The 10809-nt window shown below is 45.2% G+C and overlaps 1 protein-coding gene across 3 annotated transcripts; it reads left to right on the forward strand.

The window, feature by feature from the left end:
- Window positions 1-317: 317 nt before the first annotated feature.
- On the forward strand, window positions 318-5601 carry ETFRF1 (electron transfer flavoprotein regulatory factor 1). Of its 3 annotated transcripts, none has more exons than XM_070947218.1 (3): window positions 318-352; window positions 1656-1790; window positions 5293-5601. In XM_070947218.1, exons 1-3 carry the CDS (start codon window positions 326-328, stop codon window positions 5500-5502), a joined length of 372 nt encoding a protein of 123 aa, XP_070803319.1. In that variant the 5' UTR covers window positions 318-325; the 3' UTR covers window positions 5503-5601. The 3 variants fall into 3 exon arrangements, with proteins under 3 accessions (XP_070803319.1, XP_070803320.1, XP_070803321.1); XM_070947219.1 differs by lacking the exon at window positions 318-352 and adding an exon at window positions 4995-5091 and having other exon boundaries at window positions 1672-1790; XM_070947220.1 differs by lacking the exons at window positions 318-352; window positions 1656-1790 and adding exons at window positions 3724-3822; window positions 4995-5091.
- The last annotated feature ends 5208 nt before the right edge of the window (window positions 5602-10809 follow it).

The raw sequence follows: 10809 nt of genomic DNA on the forward strand, positions 1-10809 counted from the left end.
TTGCATATGCATATAGACATGCAAATAAGCCCCCCCCTCAGGTTTGGGGAAAGGGCGTCACTCACCATTTTTCAGCTGCACCCCCAACAACCAGGCTGAAAAGTTGTTGACGACCCCGCCCCCTCCGTTTCTGCGGCAACCAGTCCCGCCCCTCCACGCCGCGCTCCGAGAGTTCCCGCCCCTTGACGCTCCCGGCAAAAGGGGAATGAATTCATCCAAGAGGTATAGAAAAGCTAGTGTGGGACAACATTTCCGGTTCCCAAGTGAACTTTGCGGAGTCTATATTAGACTTACGCGTCTAATATACAGAAAGAGGACAATCGGGATGCGTGGCACTTCGGAAGGAAAAGGAGTAAGGATCGGTTTGGGGTTTTTTTTGGGGGGGGGCACTCCGTGCCAATGATGGAAGTTTTGTCAATACGTAGGTTGAATCGAATTCGAAAGTGATAACAGGGTGGCAGCTTTCATTTTGTTCTTCCTCTATGATTTCCCACCCATGAATTAATAAATTAAATCCCCTCGTTGGTATTAGAAGGTAAGTCTGCGCAGGCGCATTAGGATTTTTCTTGCAGAAAATGTTATTTTTCCCCGCAAAGATTTCGGTTATTTGGCAATTGCTATTTCGTCCGAGGTTCGCAGAGACTCTCTGGGTATTTGCAATGTGCTTATTGCATTTGTGTTTATTGCAATGTGTTTATTGCATTCATTAGATCCTAATTTGATTAAGGCCAACCAACCGTGACTGGGATTAAAGAAAATTCTGCAGAACTTTTTACGTCGGAGTGGTACAAACGTAGAAGAGGAGGGAAAAACAGGAGAATTAATGTGAAAAGACCAGGAAAAAAAATTGTTGCATTTTGTGTGTGTGTGTGCAGAAGAGATGGGGAAAGTGTGATTTTCCTAGAAAAATTGGCTTTCACAATTGGCCTGTTGGGATCCGAGAGAAAAATACAATGATATGAAACATTCATATATTGCAGAGGGATTTTTTGCAATTGTCATTTGAAGAAACAAAGAACCACAACCTTGCAAAGTAGGCCAAGTGGTCCTTTTCCTAGGACAGGCTCGAGAGGAAGGGATTTAAACCCAAATGCAGACATGCAATAAAATTAACCCATATTCTCAATCTATAGCAGGGGTCTCCAAGCTTGGCCGCTTTAAGACTTGTGGACTTCAACTCCCAGAATTCCTCAGCCAGCAAAGCTGGCTGAGGAATTCTGGGAGTTGAAGTCCACAAGTCTTAAAGCGGCCAAGCTTGGAGACCCCTGATCTCTAGCAGAGTCTCTCAACCTCAACAACGTTAAGAGGTGTTGGACATGGGCTGACTGGGGAATTCTGGGAGTTGAAGTCCAAACATCTTAAAAGCTGCTGAGATTGAGAATCATTGATCTAGAACTTTGCAAATAAAATGGGTGGTATACGATATATGATATATTTCATATATTTTTACATGCGACATGCTAACTTGGAATCGTAGAGGGTGGGGGAAAAAAACGAGCACCCTTTAAAAGTAACCAAGTTTTTGCCTATTGTGTGAATGGAGCCGCCAATTCTTGCTGATAGATTTAAACATTCCATCTGGCTAAACGGGACTCTCTCTCTGAGAGCAGAGGCACTCCTCTTCAACTTTCGTATCTCTATCTATCCCTGCTTAGGCAATGCCACTCAGGACGTTTGGAAGAGTCGCCTGGCTCCGCCCCTCGAGCTCGTGCGCAGGCGCAGTAGCCGCCGGACGCCCTGCCTTAGAATCTGCAAATCAGCTGTTGGGAAGAAGTTTATGGACTGCGCAGGTAAAATTAAAATTAAATTTTAAAAAATTAAAATTTAGCGTAAAATTAGTGCAAATTGTGAATGACATTCTCAACGGGTTGGGAGCCTCCCAGACTCCGGGGACTCGGTTTATTGGTTGGGCAGCTTGCAGCTGTAGCCTTCGACCCACTTGATATGTTGGAGTACTACAACTCCCATCATCCACAAGCCAGACCCAGGCTGACTGCTGAATAGGACATCTCTGATTAAAACCCTGGAAATGAGCTGGATTCAGTGGTGTATGTATGCAGGAGCTCGACAGGAAGCGGGGCACTCCTTTTTCCCTACAACAACCCTGTGAGGTTGGTTAGGGAATCTTAGGAATGGGTCAAAGTCCTCCTTGGGGAGCTTCTGTGATTGTGGAGGGACTTGATCCTGGGTTTGACTGCTCTCAGTCCAGCCTCTTCACCGCTGCTCCACCCTGGTTAGGGTGTATAACTTTTTCCTCTAACTTTTTATGACTTTTCGGACAATTATTTTTCCTTCTTCCTTGGTTGCTTTTCTCTGCAGAGTCCTGCATTCTTGCCTAAGAGGATCCTTTTTGATATGTGGATCTTGACTCCTTTCTTTTATTTCCATCACTGGAGCTTTTCAAGAAGAGACTGGGCAACCATGTCTCCTGAAATAGCATAAGGCCGTGATGGTGAACCTATGGCACGCGTGGCAGAGGTGGCACGCAGGGCCCTCTCCGTGGGCATGCGTGCCGTCGCCAGCTGCACTTCTGGTTTCCGGCGTGCACATACGCACCAGCCAGCTGGTCTTCACGGGCACTGGAGCGCTGGTAAATGGCCTGAAAACAGCCCAAAAAACGGCCTGAAAATGGCCCAAAAATGGCCAAAAATCAGGCATGCTGCACCGGCCAGTTGGTCTTCGGGTGCTCCAGCGCTCCGGTGTATGCGTGCACATCCACGCGCCTTCTGGTTATGACACTCGATGCCGAAAAGGTTTGCCATCCCTGATATTAGGTCTCATGCTTGATCAGGGAGTCGGACTAGAAGTCCCTTTCAACCAGTGGTAAAATCCAATTTTTTTTTTTACTAATGGTGCTGTGGGCGTGGCTTGGTGGGCATGGTATGGCTTGGTGGGTGAGGCAGGGGAAGGATACTGCAAAATCCCCATTCCCACCCCATTCCTGGGGAGAGGATACTGCAAAATCTCCACTCCCTCCCCACTCTGGGACCAGCCAGAGGTGGTATTTGCCGGTTCTCCGAACTGCTCAAAATTTCCGCTACCGGTTCTCCAGGACCTGTCAGAACTTGCTGGCTGGCTGGATGGATGGATGGATGGCTGGATGGCTGGATGGCTGGCTGGCTGGCTGGCTGGCTGGCTGGCTGGCTGGCTGGCTGGATTTATTTATTTATTTATTTATTTATTTATTTATTTATTTATTTATTTATTATTAATTAATTAATTATATTTCTATACCGCCTTTCTCCCGTAGGACTCAAGGCGGTGTACAGTCAAGAAAAATATAGACACACAAACATCATAAAATTGCTAATTAAAATTATTACTTAGTTTGGTCAATTAAATAAAACCCAGAATTAGATCACATTTAAAAAATCATTCACATGTTCGTATGTTTAGCCCCGCCTGTTGGAACATCAGGGTCTTGAGGGCACGGCGGAAAGCACGGAGATCAGGGATATTCCGTATCTCCGGGGGCAGTTCATTCCAAAGGGTTGGAGCCTCCACAGAGAAGGCCCTCCCCCTGGGAGTCGCCAGTCGACATAATTTGACTGATGGTACCCTGAGTAGTCCCTAGTAGATTTCACCCCTGCTTCCTATTATTCTATATTCTATGTATTGGAAGCTATTTGGAAATTCCCAGTTGGAGTCACGTCTCAAGCCTTAAAGTATTATCATCATTGGTCTGTAAATATATGTTTCATGAGGCTGGAATATCGGTTCTTTTCTTCCCATATCAGCTAATCCAGTTTTCAAATCCATCTGTTCAATCAATTTAATTTATGATAGTCATAGACCAGAGACCAGAAGAAATAAAAACACTCAGTAAGTATACAATTAAAAATTCTACTACCGGTATAAAATAATAAATACCTAAATACTAAAATCTATGATGAAATCCAGTCTCTTAATTATACATGGTCTAACTATACTAAAATTACAATCCATAAACTGTGGCCCATTGTCAGTTTAATACTAAAAGGTAAAGGAAAAAGCAGTGCAAAGGGTTTGCCACATTTGTTATATAACATAACTATGGTGGATTAGGAGGAGGGTAGAGGACAGGAAGGCCTGGAGGAAGGTTGTCCATGGGGTAGCGATGGGCCGGACACAACTTCGCAACTAGCAACAATAAATGGTGGATTAGACATGTGTTTGCCAGGAATCCCCAGTGCTGATGTGCAGAATCTAGCCATCTGCACTGCAGTTATGGACTGTTCTTCCTTAAGCAGCCACTGGAGATAAGCAGTGTCGGAATGGCCAGGATACCTAGCAATTGTTAGCAGAATATGTTTTTTCTGAATCTATGTAAAAGGAACCTCAAAGGAGTATGTGGAAATCCACCTGTTGAGAGATTGTGTTCAGGAGGAATTGGAGATAGTCCTTGATTTACAACCATTCATTTAGTGATCCAAGTTACAACGGCACTGAAAAAAGTGATTTATGATAGGTTTTCATATGACATCCCTATGGTCGTGTGATCAAAATTCAGATACGTGGCAACTGATTCATATTTATGACGGTTGCAGTGTCCCAGGCAGTGGCGGGTTGCCCCCGGTTCAGACTGGTTCGTAAGAACCGGTAGTAAAACCGGCGGGAGGCTCCACCCACTGACTCAGACATCATCAGAGGTGATCTGCGCATGCTCAGAAGAGCGCGTGCGCGATGCGAACCAGTAGTAAAGGTAAGTAGAACTCACCCCTGGTCCCAGGTTCTTGTGATCACCTTTTGCGACCTTGACAAGCAAAGTCAAGGTGGGGAGACTGATTCACTTAACAACCGTGTTGCTGACTTAATAACTGCCGTAGTTCACTTAACAACTGAGGCAAGAAAGGTCGTAAAAAGGACCAAATTTACTTAACAACTATTCCTGCTTAGGAAGGAATAGATGGAAATATTGGGCCTCAGTGGCTGGTCATAAGTCGAGGACTATCTGTAATAAAATGAGCTGTTTGGATTTCATCATGCACCTCATTTTTAAACTGATTGTTCTTCAGGTAAATATGCCAGTCCTCATGAATAAAACGGATGTCTGTCTCAACTGACAACATGGCCAACCCTCTCAGATACGAAGTACTGAATCTGTACAAAAACGTAAGTTCTGAGGAGTAACTCCGCCTTCTCCCAGTGGGTGAACCTCCGAAAATGTTGGACCGGTAATCCCCAGCCAGATGGGTGTTTATGTCCAGCCATCTGAAGGACAGCTGGTTAGGACAGGCAGAGGAACTGGACCTAAATAAGAATTTCTATGAATTGTTGAATGTGTAAAGCAAAACCTTTTCTTGTGTTTTGAAGCTTCTGTATCTGGGAAAGGAGTACCCCAAAGGGGCCGACTATTTTCGAACCCGACTCAAGGCAGCCTTCCTGAAAAATAAGGAAGTGAAGGATCCAGAAGAAATCAAAAAACTGATTGCCAGAGGCAAATTTGTCATCAAAGAACTGGAAGCCTTGTACTTCCTCCGAAAATACCGAGCTCTGAAACAACGATACTACGAGGACAGTTGAGCACCAACCAGTTGTAAAGTCTGCCAAGGCGTGTGTAGCCCAGGGGCTAAATGGTGGGTGATCGGCCTGTGATGGTAATAATAAAATCTGTTTGAATGATGAATTTGTTCATTCGTTTTGCAGAAATCAGGGTTTGAAAGCAAAGCCAGAGAGGCATCTGCTATCATCAGGGTGGGTGATGGCTATTAATTGAGATAAGATTTAAAATTGTTAAAAGTATAGATTTACAGTAAAACTAGATTTAAGACTGGAAAACTAATAGTCTTCACGGAAACTAATTCTCTCAGCATCACAGACAACGTATCTTCCATGCCAGCTTTTGGGTGTAATTGGATGAAGGCAGTGGTGAAATTCAAATTTTTGAACAACTGGTTCACCGAAAATGTGAGTGTGTGTGCATGCGTGCGCGGCTTCCGCCTTGCGGTGAGGGTCAACTGAGTAGGCTTTTGGGGCCTGCTCCATTCCATCTCTGCTCTCTGGGGCAGCAGCTGCTTCTCTCCGCTGCTGCTCTTGCTCTTGTGCAATTTAGCAGCTGTGAGCCACCATTTTCCTCTTAAGTCCCCTCCGGAAAGCGCTGTGGCACAGAGAAACAGCATTCAACATGGCTGCTGCTTCTCTGTGCTGCGCACTTTCCGGATGGGACTTAGAGGTGGCTCACAGCTGCTAAATTGCACAGCAAGAGCAGCAGCGGAGAGAAGCAACTGCTGACCCGGATACCACATGGAGTGTCTCCGCGAGCGACCGAGCCTCGGCAAGGGACAGCTGCCTGATCTCCACTGCAGCCAGCTAAGAAGAACCGTCTGGTAGTTTGAGGCGAGAGGGGGTCGGCGGCATGCGGGCAGAGGCTTGGGGCAAGGCTGGATCCAGGGAATGACGCATTCTCCAACCTGGCCGAGGCAGGCGGTGAATGGGCGGAGACTCAGGGGCAAGGCCGGAGCTGGGGAATGGCGTGTCCCCGGGCCCCGACCCAGGGCGAAGGGCGAGCGGGTGGCATGCTTTAGTGAGCAGAGCGGGCAAGGCACGGAGGTGAGGCACTGAGATTAGCTGGATCCCATGGTGAACGAAAGATAATATATAGGGTGGGGTGGGGTGGAGCAGGGTGGATGGGTCCAGCCAGGGATAAATTTTACCAGTTCTCTGAACTGCGCAAAATCATAACCGGTTCGTGCGAACTGGTCCGAACCGGCTGAATCCCACCCATAGCACTGGGAAATCCAGGGTCTTCTGCGCAGACATGGATCTTGTGACCAGGAAATAGAATTTGGATACAGGTGTCAATAAAAGAGATGCATAGGGGGAATTTTTTTTACATTTTTTACCCCTCAGGATCTTCTGGCCTATCTAGCCTAATTTGGAACTTTTTTCTAATGGTTCATCCTTCATGCCAAAAGTTAGATAGAAATGTGGTCCATCTAATCAGAAATCATTAACATTTTTTTCCAGTTTCATGCAAAAAGTGTCTAAAGGGTTTGCAAGTCATTAATAAACCTATATTGTTTTCTCCCTGATCAAAGTTTAGCCATCTCATCAACTTTGGAGATTTTGCTTCTTGAGGACAAAAATGGAGACTGATGCACAAACTCTCTTCCTTTTTATTAAGTACAATGACAGCAATATTGTTGTTGATGTGTAGTTTTCATAGCATTTCACAGCACGTGCATCTAGTAAATCTTTTTCAAAGGTTTAAGTGAACGGTGGTTGTCCTTTCAGACGCCGGTGACCAACATCCTGAGGTCAGGTGCCCAAAATAAAACTAAGGCAAAAACCCTTAACATTGTTCAATTGTCCTTCCTCCAAACAACAACAGAAAAAAGCACAACGTACAAAACACCTGTTTTAGTTTATACTATACAAAAATAATATAAACTATACTAAATAGTATAAAATATATTCTAGGTCAGTGATGGCTAACCTTTTTGCCGTCGTGTGCCAAAAGGGGAGAGCGCGGGGATGTCACGTGTGCGTGTGCTCACACCCATAATTCAATGTGCCCCGCCCCCCCGTGCATGCCCACGCGACCCCACTGAGCTCCCCCTGCTTTTGACACGTGATGGCCTGGTAGGCCCATTTTTCGCCCTCCTCGGACTCCAGAGGCTTTATTGGAGCCTAGGGAGGCCGAAAATGGCCTCCCCCCCCCCCGGAGGCCCTCAGGAGGCCGGAAACAGTCTGTTTGCTGACTTCCGGTGGGACCTAGAAAGCCTCTGGAGCCTGGGGAGAGCAAAAAATGGGCCTTCTCTCCCCCGGAGACCCTCCAGAGGCTGGAAACAGCCTGTTTCCCAGCTTCCGGTGGGCACGGAAGGCCCGAAAATCAGCTGGCTGGCCTGCGCATGCATGCCGGAGCTGAACTAGGGCAATGCTCACATGCCCACCAATATGGCTCCACGTGCCACCTGTGGCACGCGTGCCATAGGTTCGCCATCATGATTCTACATAAAAACACTGCCATTTCCAGAAATAGTCCTAGTAAGAAATTTGTTATTTGAGATAAGGAGGGGCAGGTGAGAGACAGATTTAGTTTCCAAAAGGAAATCACAACAATAGAATTAAATGATTAAGGTTAAGCAGGTTTAGGAGAGACTTCGCAAAGACTGAAAGCAATATTGTCTTTTAGAATGAAATCAATATGAAATTTGCTACCACTTTAGATTTGGAAATTTATCTCCAGATATGCATTCCTTCCAGTAAACCTATGTTGCTCCAACAAATCCATATGTGGACTTCAACTCCCAGAATTCCTCAGGCAGCTACACTGGCTGGGGAATTATGGGAGTGGGAAGTCCACACATTTTAATGCGGTTAAAGTTGGGAAACATTGCACTAAACCCTTTCTCCAAATTATTAACAGCATTTTCCTCCCTCCGCCCTCTTAAGTTAGTATTGCTGTCCAGTTAGTCCTCGATTTAGGACCACAATTGAGCTGAACATTTCTGTTGCTAAACGACAGTTAAGTTAATTTTGCATTTTTGGTGACGTTTCTTGCCACAGTTGTTAAGTGAATCACAGCAGTTGTTAAAATGAGTAAGATGGTTGTTAAGTGAATCTGGCTACCCCATCGATTTGCTGGTCAGGTCACAAAACATGATCATATGACACCCGGGTACTCCAATGTCATAAATATGAACCAGTTGCCAGGCATCCAAGTTTTGATCACATGACCATGGGGATGCTGCAATAGTCATACGTATGAAAAATGGTCATGCCACTTTTTTCCAGTGCTTTTATAACTTTGAATGTTCACTAAATGAATGGTTGTAAATCAAGGACTAACTACCTGTGCTACTGATGCAAATGTAAAACACAGAAATGAATCTGCCCAAGTTTGTTGCATAGCTTGCATTTTTTCCCATGCCGGCTTTGGAGATGGTAAACTCACCAGCCAGTGAGTTTTCCTTCATATTTTCACCCACTGAGAAAGAATGCCTTGTAGTCATCGTAACACCATTTCAAAATTGGGTGCCACAATGGAGTTAAAACTAGGCACACGTTAAAGTACAAACTGCATTTGGATATTGGGTCTCTTGCTAATGCAAACCTGACACATAGATTTGGTGCTCCATTGAGAATAAGGGCCAAAATAGAAAATATTCAGAATCTGTTTAATTCAGGGATACTTTTAAGTGGGAGTTCCTGCATTAAACATAAGAGTACTTTTAAGGTACTTTTAAAGACGTGGTGGCTCAGTGGCTAAGACGCTGAGCTTGTCGATCGAAAGGTCGGCAGTTCAGCAGTTCGAATCCCTAGTGCCGCGTAATGGGGTGAGCTCACGTTACTTGTCCCAGCTTCTGCCAACCTAGCAGTTTGGAAGCACGTTAAAAAATGCAAGTAGAAAAATAGGGACCACTTTTGGTGGGAAGGTAACAGCGTTCCGTGCGCCTTTGGTGTTTAGTCATGCCGGCCACATGACCACGGAGATGTCTTCGGACAGCGCTGGCTCTTCGGCTTTGGAGATGAGCACCGCCCCCTAGAGTTGGGAACGACTAGCACATATGTGCGAGGGGAACTTTTACCTTTACTTTTAAGGTGGGGTTAAAATAAAGCATAAGGCATTCATATCGACTACCTGGAAAACAAAGACATTCGTATTTTTTGTTACAGTGACTTTACATGCATTTAACCAATAAGGGTTTTTTTTATTATTATTATTTTATTTTTATATGCCGCCCTCCTCTGGAGACTCAGGGCGCCTTACAATGCGTTAAGCAATAGCCTTCATACTTTTGTATATTTTATACAAAGTCAGCTTATTGCCCCCACAAACCGGGTCCTCAATTTACCCACCTTAGAAAGGATGGAAGGCTGAGTCAACCTTGAGCCTGGTGAGAATTGAACTCGCAGTAATTGCAGGCAGCTGGATGTTACATGCTACCTTAGTAGGAGGCATTAGCCTCCTACGCCACTCAGGCTCCTGCACTTCCAACATTTTAAGAAACAGCAGTTTAAATGGATTGAGGCACCAGAATTCCCAGAATTCATCTCGCTGGTTGCATTAAGGCCAGGAAGATGTTGCATAAACTGGAATAATCTTGTCGCCCGGCGAATAAGAATACAACACCTGAACGCAGTCAGATCTGTGATAATCTTATTTTACCCTTACGTGCAACTTTGCATAGCTGACTAATCAAAACATCTGCCTGCCAGAACCAGTTCATAACCAGGTTATTTCCACCCAGCTCCTGTAGAAGGCCACACCCGCTTTATCTGAACTACCTTTAGGCTGACCTCATTCCCACAGCACAGGTGACGGACCGAGGGATTCCCAAAACGCCTGTCCACAACAATACAAGAAATCATAAGCGATAGGTCTGTGCGATGCTTCAGAGTCAATTCTGAAGTGTTTTGGAGCAGGTAAAGGACATCCATATAAATAAATCACTTTGAGCACATTGATAAATTAGCCAACCATTAATCTTAAATTGGCTTTGAAACTCAGGCACTGGCCAAGTTCTCGGGCCAGAGATCAAAATTATACGAACAGGAATAAAAAACAGATTGAGCAAATGAAAAGGGTTTCACCAGTAAGACCACACCTAGAATACTGCATCCAGTTTTGGTCACCACACTATAAAAAAGATGCTGAGACTCTAAAAAGAGTGCAGAGAAGAGCAACAAAGATGATTAGGGGACTGGAGGCTAAAACATACGAAGAACGGTTGCAGGAACTGGGCATGACTAGTCTGGTGAAGAGAAGGACCAGGGGAGACATGATAGCAATGTTCCAATATTTGAGGGGCTGCCACAGAGAGGAGGGGGTTCAAGCTACTTTCCAAAGCACCTGAAGGCCAGACAAGGAATAATGGATGGAAACTG

The sequence above is a fragment of the Pituophis catenifer genome, unplaced genomic scaffold, assembly GCF_029215685.1.
Source record: "Pituophis catenifer annectens isolate HBS135680 unplaced genomic scaffold, rPitCat1.0.hap2 SCAF_7, whole genome shotgun sequence".
NCBI lineage: Eukaryota > Metazoa > Chordata > Lepidosauria > Squamata > Colubridae > Pituophis > Pituophis catenifer.

Bases quoted from the DNA above. Each gene is read 5' to 3' on its own strand.
- ETFRF1 (XM_070947218.1), top strand. From the start codon at position 326: ATGCGTGGCACTTCGGAAGGAAAAGGA. The intron at 353-1,655 runs GTAAGGATCGGT...ATCCCTGCTTAG, and splicing joins GCACTTCGGAAGGAAAAGGA to GCAATGCCACTCAGGACGTT. The intron at 1,791-5,292 runs GTAAAATTAAAA...TGTGTTTTGAAG, and splicing joins GAAGTTTATGGACTGCGCAG to CTTCTGTATCTGGGAAAGGA.